The sequence below is a fragment of the Tursiops truncatus genome, chromosome 14 (genome assembly GCF_011762595.2).
Source record: "Tursiops truncatus isolate mTurTru1 chromosome 14, mTurTru1.mat.Y, whole genome shotgun sequence".
NCBI lineage: Eukaryota > Metazoa > Chordata > Mammalia > Artiodactyla > Delphinidae > Tursiops > Tursiops truncatus.
In genome coordinates this window covers 81,758,735-81,786,299 of record NC_047047.1, presented here as the reverse complement: position 1 = coordinate 81,786,299, position 27,565 = coordinate 81,758,735, and the positions used below count along the sequence as shown (strand labels likewise).

Sequence of the window (27,565 nt, the reverse complement as noted above, 5' to 3'; positions counted from 1 at the left end):
CTCTAAAACAATGCTGTGTAACAGTACTCCCAGCCTTCTGCCCAAGGTTGGATACTTTGCTGAGCTAGTGGTTCAAGAGTGCTGCCTTGGTTGAAATAGGAACAGATGTCTAGGGAGATTAGTCCATAGCCAGCCCTGTAGGGACAGCTGGGCCACCACTTCAAGTGATGTCCGTGGCGGAAGGGAGTGGATGTTATTGTGGGTGTTTTAGCTTACCAGATTCCTTTTCATTAATGACCTTGCAATTACTTGTCATGAATTTATCATCCATTAAATTGGTTTTTTGAGATGGTTATTTTTCAGAGGGGAACATTCACTGCTCTATTGTTTGTTTTGTTTGCAGATAAAAGTACTTAATTTCATCTCCTACCTTCATTATTTGAAAGGGTTAGGGTTGCCATAAATCTTGTCAGTAATGTTAATTGTTTTAACTTGAAAAGATGCTTCAGATTTTGTGCGAAATGCAGCAGATGTCTAAATAAGTTAATTTTATAAAGAAAAAAGAGCTTTTGCCAAAAGTCACTGAGAATATATGTTTTCCTTTTTTCTCTTTTAAATTCACAGATTAGAATACAATTAATAGTATTTTAGCGTACAAGTAGAATTACTGTATCTCAACATTTAAAAAAAGACTTGAAAGGGCACATTGCTATTTTGGATTGACAGAAATTTACTTTGTATTCTTGAGCTACAGATTAATCATATGTTAATAATATAGCTAATTGAAAGCCTGTTTTTTCCTGATAAAACTGGAGTTTAGACATTGAAATAGTGGTATCAAAATAAATACAATACAAAGAAGGTTGTAACCTCAGGCAAAGTAAAATCAGGCATAGTTAACACTTTGATTGTTTTCTATAAGCATACTCTTTTTAAAAAATATTTGTTTATTTATTTATTGGCTGCATCGGGTCTTAGTTGTGGCCCGCGGGATCTTTTGTTGCAGTGCACAGGCTCATTAGTTGCGGTGTGCGGGCTCTCTATTTGTGGCACGTGGACTTAGTTGCCCCACGGCGTGCTGGATCTTAGTCCCCAGACTAGGGATCGAACCAGCTTCCCCTGCATTGCAAGACGGATTCTTAACCACTGAACCACCAGGGAAGTCCCTATAAGCATAGCCTTGTACCATTATAAAGCATTTCCTTGTGCTTTATAATTGCATATGAGCTGAATGTACCAAAGAAACATTTAACAGAGAAATATTCGTTCCTTCAGTTGGCTTCCAAACACCTTCACACATTTAGAAAATGGGCAAGACATGACATAATGGTATAATTGGCACAAATTGTTGGGAAACAGATTTTTCCTTAGAATAAGGAAGAACTTTTTAATGATTAAACCCAGTAAAAATGGAATAGACTACCTTCAGGAAAGGTATTGAGTTCCCATCACTGGAGATTTACAAGAAGGGCTAGACATATACCTGCTGGGGATTTTGTAAAGTTAGACCATATACTTTTAAAGGTCTTTCCAACTATGAATTTGCCAATTAGATCATTTCTCCTACAAGGTGATGTATGAAGTGATTCTGTTACACAAAATAGTTTGTTGAGCTGATATTATCTTTCTCTCTTACCACTTTTTTTTTTTAAATAGGCATGCATACAGAAAAGTGAACATATCACAAATGTACCCAACCTGATGAATTTTCATAACCTGAACCAGCCCCGAGATCAGGAAACAACCTTAGCACCCTAGGAGCTCCACCCTTATGCTCACTTGCAGTCATTACCTCCACGACTCCAAGAGTAATCAATCACTCTCCTGACTTCTAACCGTGTAGACTAGAAGCTCGGTGCTGAGTTGCTGAGTTTTGTACTTTACATACATGGAGTCATTCTCTTTTGCATCTGGCTTCTTTTAACATTATGTTTTGAAGATTCATTCATACTGTTGCATGTAGAGCATTCATTTCTTTGCTGTATAATGTTCCACTGTGAGACTGTATCAAAATTTACTAGATAGTTATTCTTGTACTTACTCTATTGGTGATGGCATTTGGGTAGTTTCTAGCTTGGGACTTTCACAAATAGTGTTATGAACATTCTAGTGCATGTCTTTTCATGGACATGCATGCACATTTCTGTTGGGTATATGTAGCTAGAGCTGCTTTGCTGTAGAATATGTCCACACTCAACTTTAACAGATACGGCCAAACAGGTTTCCAGAATGTTTGTATTCAGGCCTAGTTTTAATGGGGTCCTGCCGTATCGGAAATGTTAGTTTTTCTGAAATCCCATAAGCCTTAAAAAAAAAATCTTGCTTGTAGTACTCGATAACTTTCTATCTTATCCTACAGTTATTTTTGTACACTGATCCCTTTTCTAGAGTATAAACTCCTTGAAGAGATTGCTTTATTCAACTTTATATTGCCCAAAGTATCTTGCATAGAATAGACTCTAAATTTAATATTTTTATGTGAGTAGATGAGTAAATGAGGAAAAATTATATGTAGTATTAATAAGAAGAATGTTTGGAAATTGCAGAAATATAAGTAGCACACCCAATAAACTACAAGGGTGATCTTAAAGTGAACAGAATTAATTTATTAATATTAGCTCATAGATTTTCCTGAATTCTATAAGATACTCTTATAGGCTATTAATGTGGGAAAATAGAAGTTTGAATTGCACATTTTTATCTATTAGACTTAAACCCTGGTGTCATCTCTCACATAGAAGCATGTGACTATCATGTAACACTGAGCTAAATCTGTTAGCTGTGAATTTGAAGATTGGCGAGAGGGTGCTGGTGGAGGGTGAGAGGGAAGTCGTGCTTTGGAGTGATTATGACGACATTGTAACTCCAGTTGGGTTGCAGCTGTATACCAGATTCTTCCATGATTGGCAAGAAGGAATGATTTCACTCTACCATGGGTAAGGCCAGTAAGAGTTTTATGAGCCAGATAGAATTTTAATTGACCACTATTACTGTTGAAAACTGCTTAGTGAGGATATTTGGGATTTATGGGCGTTTCCCCTTAATGCTTTTCTCTACATTCCAAATTTTATTCAATGAATACATATTACTTTTATTTTTTTGTTTTTTATTTTAAAAACATTTTTTTTAATTTATTTTATTTTTTGGCTGCGTTGGGTCATTGTTGCTGCGCCTGGGCTTTCTCTAGTTGCAGTGAGCGGGGGCTACTCTTCGTTGCGGTGCATGGGCTTCTTATTGCGGTGGCTTCTCTTGTTGCAGAGCATGGGCTCCGGGCACACGGGCTCAGTAGCTGTGGCACTCGGGCTCAGTAGTTGTGGCTCACGGGTTCTAGAGCTCAGGCTCAGTCGTTGTGGCTCGCAGGCTCAGTCGTTGTGGCACACGGGCTTAGTTGCTCCATGGGATGAGGGATCTTCCCAGACCAGGGCTCGAACCCATGTCCCCTTCATTGGCAGGCAGATTCTTAACTACTGCACCACCAGGGAAGTCCCCATATTACTTTTAAAATCAGAAAGTAGTTTTTAAAATAATTTGTGTTGTAAAAATTGCTACCTTGACTATCTCTTTCATTCCAGTCTTGGCCTAACTATGAAGATATCTATAAAAAAGTAATTGAAGTTGCCACAGTTTTAGATTTGCCACGTTTTCCAGACATAACTGAAGACTGCTATCTTCATCCAAACATCTTGTGTATGAAATACTTGATGGAAGTCAATCTCCCTGGTAAGTGTGTGGTGTATATAATGAACAAGCTTTGACTTACTAAATTGTTATGAACAATATATTGCATCTTCTCAAATCAGAAACTATTAGAGTCACCTGACAGGGTCCATAGTAACATGAAGCTTAATTTTAAAATCCTTTCTTAAAATATTTTGGACCATTTAAAATGGATAAAAGGACACTGTTCAGAAATAATTAGTTCTATTTTGGTGTGAGGGATTTTGAGAGAATATGTTCGGTTTTTACAGTAAGTTTGCTGAGTACAAGTAAAGTAACACGTGTTTCAGTATGTGTTATTAATTACCTAGGCACCCACTCCCCCCAGAAAAGCAGCACTTCTTCATTTGCATGAAGCGTGATTATTACATAAAGAATTCTAATTTTAAAAATCCCAGAAGTTAATCTATGGTAACATTTTTGTTGTTCGCTAATATATTGCTATTTCCAGTCCCTAAAAGAAATGGAGTTCCAGGTCTGGTAGGATGAAACACAGAATGTGAAGACAGCCTTACTAGCTGTTGTTCACAATATACCAAGACACAGGTAACCCGAATGGAATCTGCCGATGGAATCCATTCTTGAATTTCTTGCTAAACTAGAAATGTGAGAAATGCAGGATTTCTATTCTTAACAGAAAATACAAACATGGTGTGACTATATTATTGCTTAAGCAATATAAAAAATGTGATTGAATGTATTTTTAATAGGGGAGGAAAATACATATGTTATATGAAAAAAGCAATATGTTAAACTGTATGTATGGTATAATTTCAACTATAAACATAAATTGGAGTAACATATATACGCAAATGTAAATATTAAGTCTATACTTTTAAAATATTTTTTTAAAAAGAAAAAATAATTTAAACTTTTCAAATACATTTATTTATTTATTTGTTTGTTTATTTATTTATTTATTTTGTGGTACGCGGGCCTCTCTCTGCTGTGGCCTCTCCCATTGCGGAGCACAGGCTCCGGACGCGCAGGCTCAGCGGCCATGGCTCACGGGCCTAGCCGCTCCGCAGTATGTGGGATCTTCCCAGACTGGGGCACGAACCCGTGTCCCCTGCATCGGCAGGCAGACTCTCAACCACTGCGCCACCAGGGAAGCCCCAAATATATCATTTATTAAGCTAAGGAATGTACATCTCTGGTTAAGATTTCAGAAGTCACTAGCCATTTGATTAAGATTCCAGAATTTGGGGACTTCCCTGGTGGCGCAGTGGTTAAGAATCCACCTGCCAATGCAGGGGACACGGGTTCGAGCCCTGGTCCGGGAAGATCCCACATGCCACGGAGCAGCTGGGCCCTTGCTCCACAACTACTGAGCCTGTGCTCTAGAGCCCGTGCACCACAACTACTGAGCCTGCATGCCACAACTACTGAGCCCGCGTGCCTAGAGCCCGTGCTCCACAACAGAGAAGCCACCGCAGTGAGGAGCCTGCACACTGCAACGAAGAGTAGCCCCTGCTCACCGCAACTAGAGCAGTGCTGTGCGCAGCAACGAAGACCCAACACAGCAGCCAAAAATAAATAAATAAATAAATTTTTTTAAAAAGGACTCCAGAATTTGTAAAGTCTGATTTCTGCGCTTTGGCATGTTACATAGATCAGATTATTGTTTTGGATTTTGGTTTTTTTCATTTACTTTTTTGATGGTTCTTTCAAAATATGGAAAGCTCCTGTGTTCTCTCATATACTCCAAAATCCTGAGCTTATAGTGGGAATGCTAAGATATGGAAGGAATACAAGGAATTACCAACGCGTAACTGACACGGGCTGGGTTATGGAAAGTGTCTAGCTCACGTAGTTGCTGTTGGACAGAGATGAGGGTGGCAGTATTTTCTGACCACTGTGTGTGATATAATACTATTTCTCACCTAAGTCTTCCTGAGAGTAACAAGTAGAATTAAAACCATTATAATAGGCAGAGAGACACTACTAGCATCTGATATGTTAAGTGCCTTTTTGGAGACTGTATTAAAAAGAACCAGGATAGAGACATTTTACTTCTCACAAACTGTTCAATAGAAATAATTTGAAATATAGAAAAAAAAATTATACACAAATGTTATTAACCTCCTTATTTATACTGAAAAATTAGAAATAAATGTCCAACAGAAAGGTAATGTTTAAGTAAACAATGTTATGTATATTCAGTGGAACATTATGCAGCTTTTAAAATCATGTTTGTGAAGAGTATATAAAACATGGCAAATGTTTATGTTATAATAAAAATGAAATGGGCCAAATTATAAAATTATATATAAGCATAGCTACATAAAATTAAAATATTCATTAAAATATTAGAAATAAATATACCAAAATATTGAAGTGCTATTTCTAAGCTATGGCAATGCCTTTTTTCCTTTCTTCTACCTTTATGTATCTTGTAAATGTCCTGTACTGAGTTTGTATTACTTAATTGTGGGGGGGAACAACACACAAAATAGATCGACAGACTAACATGTAATAGTCCCTGCACCTTAGGATTTTGTTTTTTTCATTAATTTATTTATTTTGGCTGCATTGGGTCTTTGTTGCTGCTCGCGGGCTTTCTCTAGTTGCGGCAAGTAGGGGCTATTCTTCATTGCTGTGCGTGGGCTTCTCATTGCAGTGGCTTCTCTTGTTGTGGAGCACGGGCTCTAGGCACACGGGCTTCAGTAGTTGTGGCTCTCAGGCTCAGTAGTGGCTCACGGACTCTAGAGCGCAGACTCAGTAGTTGTGGCGCACGGGCTTAGTTGCTCCGTGGCATGTGGGATCTTCCCAGACCAGGGCTCGAACCTGTGTCCCCTGCATTGGCAGGCGGATTCTTAACCACTGCACCGCCAGGGAAGTCCCGGCACCTTAAGATTTATATTGTAAAATGTGTCATTGGTTGACAAAGCACCCGTAAGATTATAAGAAGACCTCTAGAATATTGCCTTTTTCAAAATTTAAAGTTTGCTCTCTATAGTACTATCAGTTCTATGGTGCTGTTGATCAAAAAGAAGAAACCCATGTATTTGGCCCTTTCCTGGAAAGCTAAAAGTGGTTTTAAGCATACTGGGGCAACAAATGCCCCTCCTCAGTGCCGTTATGTATGACAGTGTCGTCTCTGGAACTCGGTAGGAAGGTTTTAGCAAGCATGTCACACACACCCTTACTGAGTAAGCACTGCCTCTTTGATGGCTTTGAGTGAACTCCAAACACATTTCTTGGTATTGTCCCTCATACTGGGACTGAGGAGCCTGCCAGAGAGAATTCCTGGCAGCTTTCACAATCAGTATATAATTTGTGGGGAACTTTATTACAGAGTTTCCAAAGTGCCCCATCTATATTACCTCATTTGTGAAGGTGGGAAGGGTGGGCAGGTGGGTATTCTCACTTATAGATGAAACATAGGCAAACTGAGTGACGCCTGGCTGGTAGATGGCTGAGTACATACTTAAATCCAGCCGTCCCATTCCAGAGCTAGTGTTCTTTCCACATAATGCTCCAGTTCAGAATCCTGGACTGCTTAGTTTTTCTCTGCTGTCCTGGCTTCCTTCCTCATAACTTCTTCCACTTGCTTTTTTATTACTCTGTACTTTTGGCATAAGAGAAAGTTTCAAGATAATTAATTTTAAATAAATTGGGGAGACAGTTTTCAAGAAATGCCATTCTTTATAGTAATAATTCTATATATAATAATATATACTATATATAATACTATATACTATATATGGTAATATATATGCTGTGTGTAATATTGTATATACTACTATAAAATTAAAGTATACTACATTAAGAGAATAGAATCAACAGGATATAATGACTGAATGCGTGTAGGAGATTCAATACAATACAATTTATTATGCTCTTATAAATAATAGCCATTCTACTTGAATTTAATTAAAATAGAATATGGTACATCCTGGGTACTTAAATTAGTGAGTAAAGAAATTTGCTCAGTAATTTAGAGTTTTCAAAGTATATTCACTTGTGCTATCTTATTTAATGTTTATCCTCACCATAACCCATTTTACAAATTAAAAAACAGGTTAGGTGACTCTAATTTGGAGTCACAAAGCTAATGATTAGAAAGCCTAAATACATAAGCCATAGATTTTCTGGCTCCAAGTCCCACATTATTCAGCCTTGAATAATAGATGCAGTCTGTGCTGAGCATATAGTTTCTTTGGGAAAGCAGTGCAGCTGGTGAGATGCACATCAGGCTTCCAGTGTGCTAGCCAGGCTTCCTGCTGGCGAGTGAGTGCATTTTTAGAGAAGCTCTTGGTCTTACAGGAGAGTTAGTTTCAGGTAAATGCAAATTGCTGTAGAAACACAGACAAGAAACATGGATGAAACAGTAGAAAAATGATGTGTGGCTGTGCATTAGGTGGCAAGATGTGTCCTATAAATAGCAGATGTTTGGGGAAGTCAAAATAGGAGAAGATACTCCTTGCTAGCGTTCAACCATTAATTTTTCTATACAAATATCATTTCTTGGTTGATTTTATTTACAAAATGTATGTCTCAGAGTTCTAGCATAGTATCATATTTTAAGATAAGCTTATCTCACAGATATACACATTAGTATAGTCTAGTTAGCCAAAGAATTTAATTCACATTTTACTCTTTTATTCTTCAACAGATGAAATGCATGATTTAACCTGCCACGTGGTAAAAGTGACTGGAATGGGAGAAGTGGATTTTCTAACATTCGATCCTATAGCTAAAAAGGCAAAAGCTGTTAAATATGATGTACAAGCTGTAGCTGTCATTGTGGTGGTATTGAAACTGCTCTTTTTATTGGATGACAATTTAGAATGGTAAGTGTATGTCAATTTTATGAGGAGAAAATTGTATTGCTTTTACCTAATTATTCAGAGTAAAGGAATCCATATGCTATATCTCAGTAGAAAATAGAGACTCTCAGGTGTTACTAGAACATTGACTAGTAGCAACAGTTACTTCGTACATAATATTTTGACTCAGCTAGTTGTGAGAGATTTCATTTTCCCTTAGTAGGTTGTTTGGATCATGTTTTCTTCCTATTTTTAGGTAGATACACGTGTTTCTCATTGCTCTACTGATTCCTGAGTTTTAAATCATCATACAAAATCCTAAAGAGTCATTTAGCACTTCATCTGTGTACCTTTAGGCTTCTGGCACTATGTGTCTTCAAAGATTATTTTGGAAAGTAAAAGAATCTTAAAACGGCAACAGAGTGGCAGTATTTATAGTGTCTCCTTCCCTGTTTCAGTGATAGCTTCTCCATTAAAAGTTGGCATCAGTTTCAAGTACTGTTCTATACGTTTCCTTCAGAAGAATTCAAAATATAACTGTCTTCCAATAAATGATTTCTAAATAAATTGATTTTTTTATTTGTATCTCCAGGTCTTTGTCTAATATTGCTGAGAAATATAATGAAAAGAATGAAGAAGGTACTTACTTTTTTTATGAATCAAATTCAAAGTGATTGTAATGGTGGATTAAAAGATACAATAAACGCAGGGAAGAAACTTTGAGAAATATACACATATATGTACACATATATACAAATTGTACCTTGTACCAGAATGTTTTATATGTATAATTATTTAATTATATCTCAAGGCTACTAAAAAACCTCAGTGACTTCCTACTGTGTGTAAAGGCCAGCCTGCCTTTTAGTTCCCAGCTCCTACTCACAGCCATACTAGACCATGAACTTACTGGCAGCTTTGTGAGTGTACCGTCTATTCCAGTGCCTTCAACCTTTGCTCGCATTGGTCCTTCTACCTGAAGTGTTCCTTCCTTCTTCCCCCCAACTCCTTCTGTCCCTGGCAAGTCCATCTTCATGCTTCAAGACGCAACGTAAATGCCCTCTTCGGCCTCTCTTCACACCTACTCCCCAGCTCACCTCTTCCCAAACCAGAACCGATGACCCTGCCACAGCCACTCCTGTCCAGACTTCTCTTAGTTGTTTAAAACACTGAATTGTAACTAGCGGACTAAGCATTTCTATCCCTGTTAGGCTGCCAGTATTTGTAAAGTGCCTGGAGTATCTGCCTCGTAGTGACGGCTGTGTAAGTGACAGACAGGCAGACAAGTAGGTAGATTGCAAGCTTCTAGAGGGAGCGGCCATATCTTTTTTACTTTCTTTTTTTTAATGTATCTTTAATATTTAGCAGAGTGACTGGCCTAATATCCACTTAATAAAGTGTGGTAAATGCATGAATTCTTACATTCAATTCCAGTTTCTTAATGTTCTCACTAGGGTTTATGTTCATTGTTTAATTTTTAATTTCAGCTTTTTTGAGGTATAATTGACATATAAAATTGTAAGATATTTAAAGTGTACGTTGTAGCAATTTGATGTGTTTGCACTGTGAAAGGATTCCCATGAAGTCAATTAACACATCCATCACCTCTCATATTTCCCTTTTTGTATGTGTGAGAATATTTATGTTCTCTCTTATTGCATTTCAGGTGTACAATACAGTATTACCAACTATAGCCACCATGTTTTACATTAGAGCTTATTCATCTTACAGCTGAAAGTTTGTCTCCTTGTACCAATCTCGCCCTCTTTCCCGCACCCCTCAGCCCCTGGCAGCCCCTTTTTTACTCTATTTCTATGAGTCTGACTTTTTTTTTAGGAGTCCACATATATGTTCGTTGGCTCTAGGAGCTTAGGTTTAATGGTGGCATTAGTCTGTGTGTTCTTTCCAGAATGCGTGCAGCGTACTTCTTTCTGCACATTGCTTCATGTTGGCTCCTACATAGAGTAAAAGGTTGGACAAGATGTTTTCTGACGTTAAAGGGCCTTCATGGACTGTGCAGACATTTAGAGTAAAGGGTGCTTTGACATATTGTCTTCCTGTGACCCTCAAAATAAACCTACAGTGTCAGCAGGGCAGGGATTGTGGTCCCCATTCTCTCTGCTCCCTAGCTGTCCACTGTCCCCCTGCCTTCCCACATTACTGATGAGGAGTTTAAGAAGTTGTGACTCACTTAAGGTCAAAGAACCTTGTGTTCTATTAATTGTGATAGTTTTCCTTCTTCCTTATAGCTCTTCTGGTAGTTGCCTGTCCTCTGTGGCTCTGTTGCTCTGTGGTCTACAAGGCCATAAGTGATGATTATATTGGCCAGTTGAAAGATTTTTAACTAGACATTGAAGGTAGACTGTCTTCATTAGAGAATATATAAGAAATTCAGCCTCTCACTCAGCCATCCTCCTCCTGCCAGCCTTCCTTTCTTCAGACTTCCTCGCTCTCTAAGCCTCTTTCCTGCTTTACCTTGAATTTCATTTTTCTCCTCCCTACTCTTCCCATCTCCCCACATGGATTGAAGAAAAGAGTGAGGAGTGTAGTTTTATGCTTGACTATATATTCAATTCTGTTGTCTATCTCACCCTGACGTCTTGAACACACACTCACTCCACCCGTCCAATGCAATCCACTTTCTTACTTATCTCCAGAGTCTTTGGATTTGGATTAGGATTAGGAAGAACAGAAATAGGATCTGATGAAACTAGAAGTCTGGTGCCATTGCACACATCTAGCCATCGTTTGTCCCTTAATTCGTGTATCCCTAGACGTATTGGAGCACCACCCTGTACCAGGCACTGTGCTGGGATCTGGGTCAGGAGGAAGAGGCCTGATTGTGTAGTCTTCTACATAAACAAAATATGTCTTCTGTTCTCAGGGGGGTGATAGTCAAATCTAGGAGAAACAGACATTTTTGGTTTTGGTATAATTTAGTTAGGGCCACAGTACAGGTAGGAGCTCAGAGAAGGGAGTGACGGCAGATTACTCAGCAGTGGTGTTAGAGCATGGATACAGCAGCATCTCCCTCCGTAGTCTCCAGGGGCTGGTATGTAAATACTGAGTCACATCAGTGAGTGAAGACTCAGAGGAACAGTGTGTGTTATAATAATGTGACATATTTGGTTAATAATCATGGATTTCATTTCTTTCAGATAAGCCATGGTTTGATTTCAGAAAATGGTACCAAGTTATGAAGAAAGCTGTTGATGAAAAAAAACAAAAATGGGAGGAAGCCAGGGCAAAGTATGTTATCTCTTCTAGTTTTAGATTTACCTACTTTATTTTCAAGTCTGTTACTTTACATTTGAAAGCTGAAGTTTCATCAGTTTAGACTCACCAGCATTGTGACATTTTTTCTAGAACTATTGACCCATCTATCCAAATTAACTTTTTTCTTCTTTCTGTTACTATTAACTAAACTAATAATGTCCTTTTTTATTAACGTCCTTCTTCTGATCCGGGATCCAATCCAGGGTACCATATTGTACTTAGTCATCAACTGTTTATGATTCGCATGACTCTCTTCTGCATTTCTGATATTCCTGCCTCTTTCCTTTCTCAAAGTGGATCATCTCCCATCTATGCTTCCCAATATTACAAAGATTACAAATGTCGGCCTGTGACATATGTAATTGGAATGTTCCCCCCAAATAAAGTTCCCTATAAAAATCAAAACAAAGGAAAGCAGAAAGAAAGTAGTACACTTAATTCAGTCCGTCTCACTGTTTGACTTTGAGCTCTCATTCTGACTTAGGTCCATTGTGGTAAAGTGGAAAGAGCGTAGCGTTAGAGACAGTGCAGGGCTTGAATCCTGATTGTATGACAGCCAGCTGTTTCACTGTGGGCAAAGGACTTAAGTTCTTAGCCTCAGTGCACTAAAACATAGTTAGCTCATAAATTTTCAGAGACACTATCTTACGTAATATAGGGTACATTGCTATAGATCTCTGATTTGAACGGTTTTATATCTATTCTTAGAACTTGGAGTCTCTGTGAGACTTTGAAGAAAAAGTTAACATCTCTCTAGTTTATGTAAATTTACAGTAGTACTCATTTGATCAAGTAATTTTATATCCCTTGAGAAAAGTTAATGTTCCTCAAATTAGTTAAAATGATAATTCATTCAGCTCCAGTTTCCTCATCAATAAAATAGGGCTAGTAATGCCCGCTTTATACTCTAACAACTAAATTTCAGTTTTTGGAGGTAGAATTAGATTATTTTTCCTCTAAATTTAAGAGAGCATTTAAACAGAGAAACAGACTTATAGGGATGAATAAAGTGCTGTGGGAGAGAGGATCCTTGCCAAAAAGGGGAGAAGATGAGCAGTTTCTTCCTGTTCAGGTTGGATAATGATGAGGGAGAAGAGGTGGGAGGTGAACTTCTGAAAGCCGCGGGCCCCCGGGGAACTGGGTGGGCCCTTCCTCTTCCTTGTTGGAGAAGTCATTGGATCTCAGCAGGTATAAGAGTAGCAGCAAGAACGGAAGGTTATCCTGTGTTTTTAGGTTGTCCTGGAGAATCAGCCATTGGACCTTCATTTTGGGGGCCAGCTGGGGTTGTCTTGACCGATACTGCGAGGCTAGGTATTCAGGGGCCATGCCACTTGGGCGTCTCAGTAGTGAATAGGCATTCATGAACTCAAACTGGGCAACAGCTTACACTTCAGACATAGCTATTAGAGCCCAAACTCATGTTGCAGTGCTACAATCAGTTGCACATCTAAGACTTCCTGACTTTTAGCTACTTTATGGGAGAATTTAGTGACCAAAAAAAGTACGTCTAGTATCAAAATGGCATTTTCCAGACAGACACCAGGCCCCAGGGAGGAGCTTGTCCAGGGGATCCATTACCAAGATCCTTCATAGAGTATGTGCTTTGGGCTGAGTGAGGTAACTTATGTAAGTCACTACTGACTGATGTGTGGGCACAGAGCCCCACTGCGTGCTGATTACCTGTTTTACCCTACCCCACCTCCATTGTTGACGTAAATTTCTAATTTTTCTCTCTGTTCTTCTGGACATCATCTTCCATATTGTCAGGTAGAAGTTACTAAGCATGGGTCCCTATGCATGGGACTATGGAAAACACTAATAAACAGTAGTTGAAAGCCTAAAAACCCCTCTAGAGACTGCTTTGATGACTTCCAGTTTCCATGGAGATGTTGAGAAGAACATGGAGGAAAATTTCAAAGCACTTGCCAAAAATCTTTGCAGCCTTTTAGGTTAGGCAAAAATTTTATTAGATGTGATACCAAAAGCATGATTCATAAAAGAAAAAAAAGATAAATTAGACTTCATCAGAAGAAAGAATTTCTGTTCTTCAAAAGATGCTGTTAAGAGAAGCTACAGGTTGGGAGAAAATATGTGTGAATCACATATCTGATAAAAGATTTGCATCTAGAATATATGAAGAATTCTCATACAGTAAGAAAACAAACAAGTCAGGTTTTTAAATGGGCAAAAGATTAACTTCACACAAAGATTTATATATGAATATATGTAGATATATATGCTTCATTCACAGTGGCCAAAAACTGGCAACAACCCAGATGCCCTTTAGCTGGTAAACAGATAAACAGTAGCATATCTGTAAAATGGAATACTATTCAGCAGTAAAAAGGAACAAACTTCTGATACATCCAGAAATATGAGTGAATCATAAATACAGTATGCTAATGAAAGACTCAAAAGGTTACATATGGTCTAATTTCATTTTTTGACATTCTGGAAAAGGCTAAACTATAGGGATAGAAAAACAGATCCGTGGTTGTCTGAGATAAGTTCAGCTGCGGGTATGGAGAGGGGTTGGCTGACTGTCAAGAGGCATGAGAGATTTTTGGAGTGTGGAACTGTTCTGTAGATTAATCGTGGTGGTTACACAACTGTATGTGTTTATCCAAACTAGTGGAACTGTGCACTGAACAGGGTCAGTTTTACTACATGTAAATTCAACCTTAATTTCTAACAGTGGGGAAACAAGTCACGTGGGGAGACTGGACAAACAAAGCATACAGGGCTTTGTGGCATCCTGGAGAAAATGTTAGGACTTTGTAGTGGACCTCTGTTTTTTTGTAGCTTTTGTAGTTTTGGGAAGAGGTAAACAAAGTAAAGTAAATTTTTAAAGAAGGACTATCTAAACAGTATTATCATTTTAGATCGCCCACTTATCCCATCTCCTGGGCATATGACCCCAAGGAAGTAAGAGTGCCTCCTTGACTATAGCATAATTGCCACCTGTATGGGCGTTTATTATAAATACATAAGAAAATCTATCTAGATTAGGTATTCACAAGGAATTTTTAACAGTGGGTTTATCTAGGGAGTGGGATTAGACTGTTTAGGGAACTTCTTTATTATTAAGAGATTTTTTACCTTGAGTATGTTGTCACTTATTATTTGATAAAACAAATAACAAAAAGATATTTGAAAGAATCAAAAATGAGAAGCTCTCTGAATATTTTAAATGTGGTATGGTTCATTAAAATTTAGTTCACCCATAATTTTCAGGAAGACCATCACCTATTAACCATGATTACACCTCTACATCAGAAGATGGGCACTTACAGTTCACTTTGTACAGGTTATCAGAATCAGAAGTACCAGTACTTCATCCTCAGCAGAAGGGCATTTGGCCAACGACAGGGAGGAACAGTTATTTCTTAGGTGGCTCCACTTTATGAGAGCAGACAGCAAGGGAATTTTATGGTAAGGGAAGCTGTTTCTGCATTTTATTTATTTATTTTTTGCGGTACACGGGCCTCTCACTGTTGTGGCCTCTCCCGTTGCGGAGCACAGGCTCCGGATGCGCAGGCTCAGCGGCCATGGCTCACGGGCCCAGCCGCTCTGCGGCATGTGGGATCTTTCTGGACTGGGACACGAACCCGCGTCCCCTGCATCGGCAGGCGGACTCTCAACCACTGCGCCACCAGGGAAGCCCCTGTTTCTGCATTTTGATGTAATTAATCATTTCTTTGGGATCTTATGGCATCTGGGAGCCTTTGGGGAGGAGCATATCTTTCTGTGGCCTTGCTGCCTCCTTCAGTGCTACTTGCCTGCTCCTAGGTCATAAGCTCTATACAGACATGTGTCAGTAGGTCATTCTAAGTCAGAGCTATTACACGGGGTATCACGAATTTCAGACACTGCTTTAGAGAAACTTCTCTGAAATGTGTTGAGGTCCATTTATTCTCCATCCTGCTCCAAATGTTTTTCTACCTTGTACAGGTATCTATGGAAAAGTGAAAAACCACTCTACCACTCAGCGATTGACAGATCAGTGGTGTATAAAAGAAGGGGTGAGCTGCATTTCCTCTTGTTAATGCCAAGTAACAATACAGTTGTAGAAAAGCTAAGTATCTTAACTTGAAAAGTAAACGCGTATGTACTTTCTTCACTTCTTTAGGAAGTGTTCCGATGTACATCCAAAGAGACATCATCCTCTGCAAGAAATGTCCATAGGAATCTTATCTATTTATTTCAGGAACATTGCATTATTCAAAACAGAACTTAAGTTTCCACCAAAATCTAAAATGCCATATATCTATGACTTTCAGAACTCTTTATCTGGAGAACTGCCTTTAGGTTGTTTTGTTCATTCTTTTTTTTTTTAATTGTGATAAAATGTACGTAACATAAAATTCACCTTTTTAAAGCCTTTTTAAGTAGTTCCTTGACATCCTCATCCACTGTCAGTTTCCCCTAGTGTTATGCTCTTATATCGCCGTGGTGCATTTGTCAAAACTAAGAAACTAACATTGGCACATTACTATCAAGTAAACTAGAGACTTCATTCGTGACTTCACATTAGTTTTTATTTTATTCCTTTTCTTTTTTCCTTCATTTCCAGAAATGGTCGTGAGTCTACAAAAACAGTTTAGCACACTGGTTGGTTCAACACCAACTGTTGAAAAACAAAGCCCTTCAAGTTTTCAGTTCAGCTGGACCGAAGAGGGCGGTGATAGACCTTGTTTCCATGGGCATAGCCTCCAGGGAGTCCTGAAGCAGAAAGGCCAGTCACTGATGACCAAGAATTCCCTCTATTGGCTGAGTACTCAGAAATTCTGTAAAAGGTATGTGATGCTCTTAGAAATGACAGGATAAAAAACATGATGAAACTTCTAGTTTGGCCTGAAGGAGTTGGCTGTAGTAAGAGCCAGATAGGTTATTTGTTGGAATTAGAAGGTGGTGAACTTAGAATCAAGACACTCAGAATTACACACTGAGTGCTGTTTAAGGGATGGGCGTGTTGACTAACCTCACGGTGATAATCATTTCACAATATACACATGTGTCAAACCATCGTGTCGGACTCCTTAAACTCACATACGTTGTATGTCAGTAATATCTCAATAAAGCTGGAAGAAGTTTTAGATTATAAAGACTTTTCTGATTGTAACCTTATATTTTTATACTAATCTCATTCCCATATTGACATAGGAATTGTCTGTAAGGCACATTCCCATAGTTAAGAGGACGTGCTCGTGAATCCAGCTGTTCATATCCCAGCCCTGCCGCTCGCTCGTGTGGGCAGGTTATCTACCATCTCTACAGCTCTGTTGCCCTGATTGTAAACGCAGGGTATGGTACTGACCTTCCTCCCCTTCTCAAAACCTCTAGCAGCTCCCATCTCCTTCTGAGTAAAGTCAGGAGAGCCTGTGGGGCCGCCAGCCCCGCTCCTCTCTGCCCTCCCGCTCCTCCGCGTGCCACACTCACCGCGCAGGTTCACACCGGCTTCCTGGCCGCTCCTGGAGCTTGCCAGCCACACTCCCCGCGCAGGCCGTGGCACGTGTCGTACCTTCAGCCTGGAATGCTCTTCCGCCGTGTGTCTACAGAGGCTCACTTCCTTCAGGTTTTTATTCAAATTTCACTTCCTCGGAGAGGCCTTTCTTAGCCATCCTGTCTAAAATATCACAGCTCTGCCCTCACACCCACACACACTTCATCACTCTCTAACCCCCCTGCCTATCTTTTTTGCTTATAGCTTTTCTCACTATTGAATGTATTATATATATATAACGTACTGTTATATGTTTATTACATATTATTATATATTTATTTATATTATTATACATACACTAGAATGTCAGGTCCTTGAGTGCAGGGACTCTGTCTTATTTAATGAAAAATCTCAGAGACTAGGACAGTGCGTAGCACATGGTAGGTGCTCACCAAGTATTTGTTGAATGAATGAATGGAAAATAGAAGCTGCCTCATAGGGTGTTCATGAGAATTAAATGAGATGTATGGTGTCTGTCACATAGTAAATACTCGATAAATGATAACTATGATCATTTTTTTTAAACAAAACTAATTTTCTGTTGAAGAGTTTAACTTCCTGAGTTGAGTATCAATCAAGATAAATAAAATGTAGAAAATACAGTAGAAGATACTAAAAGGAAGTTATCTGTATTAAAATTTACTGCTCAAAAAAACTTTAGCCGAGTCTAGAATGGTTAAGGAATATAACTGTCTTAACAGCAACCACGGAAGGCCAGAATCCCAGCCTTCGGTCAGCTCCGCATCTGGGGTGATGCAGGCCTTTGAGCAGTCAGTGCAATGGCTTTTTTATAACTGATTCACTTTGTTATGAAGCAGAAACTAACACACCATTGTAAAGCAATTATACTCCAATAAAGATGTAAAAAAAAAGATTTAAGTTTTCCTCGAGAAGAGGAGAAAAGGCTGTAGCCCTGTCCCGCGAGGGGCCCACACACAGGACCGGGCCTGTTAGGACGTGACGTGCTGGTGCTGTTGTGTCTGCAGAGTCAGCCTGGGGAAGTTAGAGGGGAGCCTGTACCCTACACTTTTCACGTCGCACGATCAGTGGACTTTTGGATGTTCCTCATGGGTTTAATACTGTAATAAAAGATAGTTAGTTACAAATAAATAGACCTTGGTATAGTCGGAGATGAAACAACCAAGATATTTTTCTCTGCAGGAATTACGAGGCTAAACACCAAACCATGTAGACGAATAATTTTATGATCCCATGATTTTATGCACCAAAATCATCCATCGAACCACCTGCCTATTTAGACCATAGCCTAGAACCACAGAGTAAGCAAACAAGGGTTCAGCTAACCTATCAAAAGGTCACTGAGTCCATGACTAAAGCTTATACACTTTTCTCAGAAAGCTCACTCGAGCCTGCTCACTCTGCCTGGAGGTGTGTTTCTGTCAGGCTGAGTTGTCTGATTTCCAAATTCCTCATCATCAAAAGAAACAGGGTAGGCAGGAGACTGAGAGGTGTCTGCTGATAAGCATCTTGACAGCAAATATAAATGATATTCATTTGACAAACAATAGAGGAACCAGCATCAGAAGCAGAAGCAGACAAAAGAACTCAAATTACAGTGGTCTGAAGTTCATTCATGACACACAATAGCTCCACAGAACTAAATAAACCAGACCATTGTCTCAGCTTTAACACAGAACGTGTCCCCAAATTGTGTGCATCCTCTCTACCTGTATTTTCTAATATTTCCACAGTAAAAGTGGACAGGTTGTCACAATATAATTGTAAAGGCTTTAACAAATATGCTGAATATGCTTTGCTTAATAATAACCAAGTAATGTATAACTGAGTTTTAAAAGATTTCCATCCAAAATGGTCACAATGAAATGTTTTGATGCTTAAGAGAGCAGATCTTCAGCTACATGGAGAATTTTGTTACACAGAAGGACTCATTTTTGCGGGTTCAGAAGAGACAAACATTGTACTATAAAATAATTTTGAGAACACTCAGGCCTTGAGAACTAAGCAGAGAGAGGCCGCAAGAGCACTTCAGATACTGGAAGGTGTTTATCCTTCTTCTCTGAGGCAGAGCCAACAATCTTGATGAATTTAAATGATTATATATTATATTTGGTTTTATCACTTAAAACTTTGGGAAAATTTAAACTTTCTGAGTTTATGATAAGGAATGTAATCCTTAAAAGATATTGTTATTGATTCAACTTAGAAATAAAAAGTCTTACTGTAGCAGATACTTCGTATACCTTTTCTTAGGTTTCTGTTGTAAAAACAGAGTTTTCCTTATGGTCCCTAGGCAAGAGAACAATATTTTTACCCTTTTTGTTGGTAATATTTTGTCTGAAAGAATCTCTTAATATAGCTAAAATTAAAAGTTAGAGGGCTTCCCTGGTGGCGCAGTAGTTGAGAGTCCGCCTGCCGATGCAGAGGACACGAGTTTGTGCCCCGGTCCGGGAAGATCCCACATGCACGGAGCGGCTGGGCCCATGAGCCATGGCTGCTGAGCCTACGTGTCCACAGCCTGTGCTCCACAATGGGAGAGGCCCCAGCTGTGAGAGGCCCGCATACTGCAAAAAAAAAAAAAAAAAAAAAAAAAGTTAGAAAAGAAGAAAAGCAAGAGGGCACCATCAATGACTTACATTTGATTTTTCCATTAAACCAGTCAATGCACAAACAGTTGAGGCTTTTCAGTTTCCTACTAGTGAACATAGTAGGGTATTAGCTTTTTTGTGTATTATTAAAATATGCTTAAGATTTTAGGTGAAAATTTAAAAATCAATTTTAAAGGAATGTAGGGAAAGTGAACAATTTTGAGCCCTTACTGTGTGCCAACCATTGGTTAAGTGCTTCATATATATTCTCATGCGATCCTCTTTTCCATCCTATGAGGTGGTACTGTTATTTTTTCCTGTTTTACAGATGAAAGAACCAAGAGTAGTTACCCATAGTTACAACTGATGGGTGGCAAACTTTGTGGTGCAAATAGAAACATTCCTTCAGGAATTTAGGGCCATATATGTTATATAAATCATAATATCTATACATTTATATCCTCTGTATACTGTTCACTTGTTTTTTAAAACTTTTTATTATGGAAAATTTCAATTGCACTCAAAAGCAGAGAGCACGATATCATGAACGCCCCTGTACCCGTAGCCACCCCACTTCAGCAGTTGTCTACATGGCTAGACTTGCTTCCCCCATGCCCCAACTCCCTCACCCCTCTGCTCCTAGATTATGTGGAAGAAAATCCCATACATTGTAATTTTCTTAAATAAAACCATGGTACCATTAATCAGACATTAAAAAAAACTAATAGTAATTCCTTAATCTCGTCAAACAAGTAGCCAATGTCTAGATTTTCCTGATTGTCACGTAATTTTTTTTTTTTTTTTTTTTTTTTGCGGTACGCTGGCCTCTCACTGTTGTGGCGTCTCCCGTTGCGGAGCACAGGCTCTGAACACGCAGGCTCAGCGACCATGGCTCACAGGCCCAGCCGCTCCGCGGCATGTGGGATCTTCCCAGACCGGGGCACGAACCCGTGTCGCCTGCATTGGCAGGCGGACTCTCAACCACTGCGCCACCAGGGAAGCCCACGTAATTTTTTAAATAACTCAGAATCCAAGTAAAGTCCATACACTGCAGGTGGTAGAGATATCCCTTAAGTGCTTTAATTCATAAATTCCCCCTTTATCTCTTTTTTTTCCCCCTTGCAGTTTACTTATTGAGTAATCCAGGTCATGTGTCCTGTACAATTTCCCATAGTCTAGATTTTACTGATTACAGACCATGATACCACTTAAGGTGTTCTCCTGTCCCCCTGCTTATACCTTGATATAGTTAGAGATTGATAGAGTTAGCAGTTTTAATTAGTGTTTTAGAGATTTTATGGTAGTGAGAGATTTGATCAGATTCAGGTTCTACTACTTTAAAATAAGCAAAATTGCTTTGTAAACTCTTCTTTCTATAATACATACAGAATTGCAACATACATTATTTTCTTTCGTTTGTTTTAAAATATGTCCAGAATCTCTCCCTGTCTGCTTTTGTTTGTCTTGACCATGGTAAGAGGAGGGGGGCCCACCTGGAGTGGAAGAAGTCATGAGACCTGGCTCTGTACCACCTGTGTCCCATGGCATGGTGGCCAGGGACAGTGCTGAAATCTTTTTCCTTTATAAAATTTAGGATTGCTTCCAGATTGTTCTGTTTTCTTCCAGCTCAGAGTACTATTTTAAGCCTAACCATATATATTTTTTAAGTTATTTGGGGGATGTTCAAGGGATGGATGCATACGTTTCTAAAAGACCTTTAAATGTAGTGTCTTCCTTTTTCTTCCCCTTCTAGCTATTGTAAGCATGTGACAACCTACGAAGAATCAAATTTCTCTCTGAGTTATCAGTTTATACTAAATCTTTTCTCCTTCTTGCTAAGAATAAAGACCTCCCTTCTCCATGAAGAAGTGAGCTTAATAGAAAAGAGACTTTTTAAAGCAAAATACAGTACAACAAAAAAGAAATCTTCAAGATCCAGGAAAGCAAGAAAATGTTGAGAAAAATGAAATGAAAACTTCCTGGGGAAAATATTTTAATAGTGACAGTAATGTCAAATTGTAATATGATATTACAGAGAATGGTGAAAAATATTTTTTGCAACAAAATATATTTTGCAACAAAAAATTTTGTTGCAAGCATGTACATACATACAAATATATGTATCAAACCACTTATTAAAATGTATATTAGAAAACAGGTGGGCTTCCCTGGTGGCACAGTGGTTGAGAGTCCGCCTGCCGATGCAGGGGACATGGGTTCATGTCCCAGTCCGGGAAGATCCCACATGCCGCGGAACGGCTGGACCCGTGAGCCATGGCCGCTGAGCCTACGCATCCGGAGCCTGTGCTCCACAACAGGGGAGGCCACAACAGTGAGAGGCCCACATACTGGAAAAAAAAAAAAAGAAAACAGGTGAAATTTGTTTGGATTTATTTTTTAAATTATGAATGTTCTCATTGTTAAAATAATAATGTTGTATAAATGGTATCCAGGAGTTTGTATTCATTGTATTTTAAAGCTAAATTTTCTTTTTAAACTAGATCACTTCCTTAACTCTTTATATCCCAGAATAAATCCCAGATGGATCAAAGATCTAAACATTATAATCCTTTATATATACATATATAAAGTATTAGAAGAAAACAAGTGTGAATGCTATGATGATCTTGGATTGGGGAAGGACTTTCTAAGATGTCTCAAAACCAGAAACCAAAAGGAAAAGATTGATAATGTGACTACAAAGGCAAAGGCAAATGACAAACTGGGAAAATATATTTGTAGTATATGATGGACAAAGGAATAATTCCTTTAATGTATCAATGCCACTTGCAAAGCAATAGGAAAAAGATAAGCTGAACAAGGGATATGAAAAGATAGCTTTCTGAAAACAACAACAACAGGGCTTCCCTGGTGGCGCAGTGGTTGAGAGTCTGCCTGCTGATGCAGGGGACACGGGTTCGTGCCCCGGTCTGGGAGGATCCCACATGCCGCAGAGCAGCTGGGCCCGTGAGCCATGGCTGCTGAGCCTGCGCGTCCGGAGCCTGTGCTCCGCAGCGGGAGAGGCCACAACAGTGAGAGGCCCGTGTACCACCAAAAAAACAACAACAACAACAACAAAGGCCAAGCTAAAAAACATGATAGGATACTCAACCTCACTCATATTAAATACAAATTATGGAGATATTATTTCCCACATATTAGATTGGCAAAGATTATAAAGGTTTATAATACCTGGTAAGGATATTGGAAAATGAGGCATTCTGATTCATAGTTCATTTATTGATGCAGTAAACACTTACTGAGCAACTTCTCTATGTTCCAGGCACATGCCAGACCCTGGAGGTACAGGACTGAACAGGGCCTTTAAAGATCATCCATTCTAATTGGGCAGGGACAAATAGTCGACAAATAAATAATATTTGGGGTAATGAAGTGTAATGAAGAAAAAGTAAAGGGTAAGTGATCAGGTGGGCCATTTTGTAAAAAGTAATTGAAGGAGGACCCTCTGGGGAGGTGACATTTGAGCCGAGACCAACCTGTATGAAGTACAATGAAGGGAGCAAGCCCTGTAGCCATCCAGAGGAAGATCATTCCAGACAGAGGAAACACGCAGAGGCTCTGAGGCAGGAGTACGCTTGATGGATTCAGGGAATAGCAAATCGTTTGGGTCAGCTGGAGTTTGGGGGTTGAAGGGGAGGGAGATAACAGATGGCTTGGAAGAGGTTGCCTTCAAGGCCATGATAAGGGCTTTGGCTTTTGTCCCAAGTGTGTCACAGGAAGCCATTGGACATTTTTGAGCAAAAGAAAGATGTGATCCAACCTATGTCAAAAGGATCAGCTGCAGTTCTTAAATGTAGGAATCATCAGCATATAAGTAATATTTTAAAACGGTGAGACTAGATGGGATCTCCTAGGGAGTTAGTATAGAGAGAAAAGGTTTTCATAGATGCTCTTCATGAAGTTGAGCAAGTTCCCATCTACCTTAGTTTGCTGAGAGGTTTTGGTCAGGAATTGATGTTGATTTTTTTTTCAAATGCTTTTCCTGCATCTATGAGATGCAGGTTTTTCTTTTTTAGCCAGTTAATATGGTAGTTTACACTGAGTTACAAATGTTAAACCAACCTTAGATTCCTAGGATAAACCCCACTTAGTCATGATCTATTATCCTTTTAAAGTACTGTTGAATTTAATTTGCTGAAATTTTGTTAAGAAATTTTGCATCCATGTTCATAAGGAATGTTGTTCTGTAGCTTTCTTTTCTTGTGATTTCTTTATCCAGTTTTGGTATCAGAGTAATGCTATAATCACAGAGTTGAGTTATGAGTTATGAAGCATCCCCTTCTCTTCTTGTTTGTTTTCCAGAAGCATTTGTGTTGGGTTCTTCCTCTTATATAGGAGGTGCTCAATGCATGCTATTACTGTTGCAGTAATCCCCCTCTTCCCTTTCAGGCAGTAGGTGGATAAGCTTTTCCTGTGGTTGAATAGTTTTTAGATGTGAGCACACTCACTCAGAGAAGTAACACTTCTTTATTAGGCTTGAATGTAACTCATAAGGTTGAAATGCATGCAAAATCTTATTTTTTTTCAGTTTGTGGGTGCTGAAAACTTTTTATACCTTTGAGCAATCTGTCTCAATATTTTTAAGTGTATGGAACTTGTTAGCAGATAGTGAAGTGAAGCCCATCTGGGTCTGGATTGGGAAAGTTTTCTTTGTGGGAAGGTTTTCAACTATAAATTCAGTTTGTTTAATATCTATAGGGTTATTCAGGTTATCTGTCTCTTTTTGAGAAAGCTTTGCTCTTCAAAGGACACTTATGAAAATGAAAATTTAAACCACTGGCTGGGGGAAAATATTTGCAAAAAAAGCTTGCAAAAACAAGCCCTGACAAAGGGCTCGTATCTGTATAAATAATTCTTACAATTCAATAATAAGAAAGCAAACAACCCAATTAAAAATGGGCAGAAGATTTGAGCCGACACTTCAGCAAAGAAAATACACAGACAATGAATAAGCCCTTGAAAGGTGCTCAACATCATTAGTTATTAGGAAAAAGTAAGTTAAAACCAGAAGGAGATACCACTACACACCCAGTGGAATGGCTTAAATTTTAGAAGACTGCCCATAGTAAGTGTTGGCAAGGATTGGGAGCAACTGGTGCTCCCAACTGCTGACGGGAATGTAAAATGGTACAACCATTTTAGAAAACAGGTTGGTAGTTTCTGAAAAGTGAAAAATATATCTACTATATGATCCAGCCATTCCACTACTAGGTGTCTACCCAGGAAAAATAAAAGCATTTTCCACACAAAGACTTGTACACAGATATTCTTAGCAACTTTATCTGAGATCACAAAAAAAGGTAAACAATCCAAATGGCCATCGACAGGCCAATGGATGCGGTGTACATCCATACAAGGGAATGCTTTGCTATAAAAAGAGATGCACTGTTGAAACAAGCGACAACACTCTGCTCAGGGGTGGGACTGGGGGGAGTATATGAGAAGCATGTCTTTCTATAACTTAAAACATTGCTTTCCAAAGATCTGACTGGAAAATTATTTGAATATGAATTTTATGGAATCAGTACCATGATCTGAAGTGCTGTGGGACTTCAGCTGAGTAAAGAGTTGAATTGGCTAACAAGCCCTCCAGGTGATTCTCATACACCGGGAGGGCTAAGCTCATGGCCATGCAAAGATAGCATGCATGTGCTGAAATTGAGTGAAATTTCGTATTAGAGTGTGAGAACCACTGGCCTCAGGGCCGTCCACAGGCAGGGGCACTCAGCTCCACTCAGCTCCAACAGCCGCCTTCCATATCCTCGCTGGGAGCTACTTCTGGGTCCTTTCCACCCTCAGGGCACCTTAGTAGGCTGGGCAGCCATTCCTTCTGTGCTGCCATCACCCCACCCGTGTTGGCACAGGGCACCCTGTAGGTGGTCTCCTCAAGCCTTCTCTGCCTAAATACTTGCCTCAGCTATTTCTAAACTGCAAAAGAACATGGTTATGAAATAAGGCAGAAGCAGGCAAAGTGCCATAATGGATGTGCAAACAGAGCCCACAAGGAGCATTGACGGGGAAGAGACCTACACCCCTGGAAGGCGTGGGCGTGGAGGAACTGGATTCCTGGGCAGGCTGCCCCTGCCAGAAGCGGGAATCAAATCTTTTCAAATTGATTCCCCTTTCAGGGGAACTAATAAATTATCTTGCCATTAGAGGGACTTGTGATACTTGTTCCTTTGGATGGAATCTCTTTTATGAATAAATCTCATTTAGTTTTGTTTTTTTTTTAGTTAAATTGCTTACCACTGCAGTGAAACATAATTTTACAATTTAGGGGACCACCCTAAAGGGAAGTAGAACCAAGTAGGATTTCACATGGTCTCAGATCCAGTAACCATTGTAAAAGTGTGAAATCAGATACTTCTAGGGGGTGAAAATAGAATACAGCAGATACTTCTGGGAAAAAAGTCTTCAAATTGTTTTATGTCTCTCAGTGATCAGTCTAAGCTCATGGCCATGCAAAGATAGCATGCATGTGCTGAAATTGAGTGAAATTTCGTATTTTTAGTTGTCTTAGATCATCAAAACATCTCGGAAAGCACAGCTGTGAAACGCACTCATTAAGCACCTATCTACTTATTGAACATTTTACACGTTTTCTCACTTGATGTATTTAGATAAATCTATCCATCTACAGCTACAGCAATTAAAGGTCTCATCACAGTAGATTAAAGCAAAAACTTTAAATGTGTTAAAATTTTTCTTTAAAAATTTAAATCCGGTGAAAATACAATGAGCGTCTTTTCCCACGAGAATACAGAACATTGTCCCAAACAGTTCATTAGTCTACAGGAATAGCTCATACATGTTGAACGTAGTTCTGTTGGTTTGGGGTTTTTTGTGTTTTAATCCTTAAAAAAATGCAGGTTTCTTTAGGCAGCGTGAGATTCTGTGTTAGACTTAAAAGGAATGGGAGTGTCTCCTACCTGCCAGGTTTGGCTTCTCTTGCATGGGATCAATCAACATTGTTATGGGAACATAATGATTGTTCACAGGGCGAGGAGCCTTATCTCACCTGAAGGGTAGCATTTCCCTCTGGCCGGGAAGCAGCAGACCTGTCACTGCCACTCAGAAGTGGTACTTCTATAGCCCAAAGGAAGGAGGCCGAACACTGACCTGCAGAGTGTCTATAGTCCTTTGTTATCTCTTTGGGATTTTTCCTCCCTCCATTGGCACAAAGCCACCTAGGGGGGAAAAAAAAAGAAGTACTAATTCCACCGTATGTTGACACAGAAAGCTATACTGCTTAGAAGGAAAGAAGAAGCATTACTTCCGAGTCTCAAGGAAAACCTTGAATAGAATTTCCAAAGTATGGTGGCTATAAAATTCTGTTGAGTTATTAAATATTGCAGATAGCTAGAAGTGTTTAAAAGTGTGTATTTTTATCTTGAGTATTTAGCCGGTGACTTTTTAAAATTTTAAATGCCTTTGCATTCTTGAAAGCCGAGTAAATTCACACAGTATTGTCTCACAAAATGTTTTCAAGAAGCCTTTAGTGTATGTTCCCTTGTGAAGTATTTAAGCATAAAGTGATTGTAGTGCCGGACTTACCTGATAATACACTACGACTTGAGAAGAACTTACAAAAGAGTCCTTTATTGACTATAAATTAAGAACCTGCTATTTCAGCTGACTTGGCCTTTTGCCCTCTGCAACAATGAGTTCCTTCTGGAAAATTATCAAATATCAAATATCCATAAAACATGTAAGGTACATGCTTTATGGATATCTGAGTTGAACAGGCTGACTCACACAGATATTCCCAA

At 39.1% G+C, this 27,565-nt stretch overlaps 1 protein-coding gene and 1 long non-coding RNA gene across 10 annotated transcripts in view; one reads left to right on the top strand and one right to left on the bottom strand.

Moving 5' to 3' along the window:
* Nucleotides 1–27,565, top strand: part of TAF1B (TATA-box binding protein associated factor, RNA polymerase I subunit B) — a 72,627-nt gene that overhangs the window by 37,237 nt on the left and 7,825 nt on the right. For 2 of the 9 annotated variants that reach the window (XM_033838030.2, XM_033838036.2), the window contains 2 exons: nt 2,649–2,876; nt 3,513–3,645. In XM_033838030.2, coding sequence (XP_033693921.1) covers nt 2,649–2,688 — 40 coding nt within the window. In that variant the 3' untranslated portion in view covers nt 2,689–2,876; nt 3,513–3,645. Of the gene's footprint in view, nt 1–2,648; nt 2,877–3,512; nt 3,661–8,275; nt 8,454–9,021; nt 9,069–11,587; nt 11,679–15,656; nt 15,728–16,278; nt 16,502–21,528; nt 22,224–27,565 lie in introns of those variants that run through there. The other 7 variants (XM_033838032.2, XM_033838035.2, XM_073791734.1 and 4 more) reach the window with 6 other exon arrangements.
* Nucleotides 16,226–27,520, bottom strand: LOC141276375 (uncharacterized). The gene is made up of 2 exons (XR_012325866.1): nt 26,815–27,520; nt 16,226–19,751 (listed from the first exon to the last, which is right to left on the bottom strand). It is a non-coding gene; the product is annotated as an uncharacterized lncRNA (long non-coding RNA).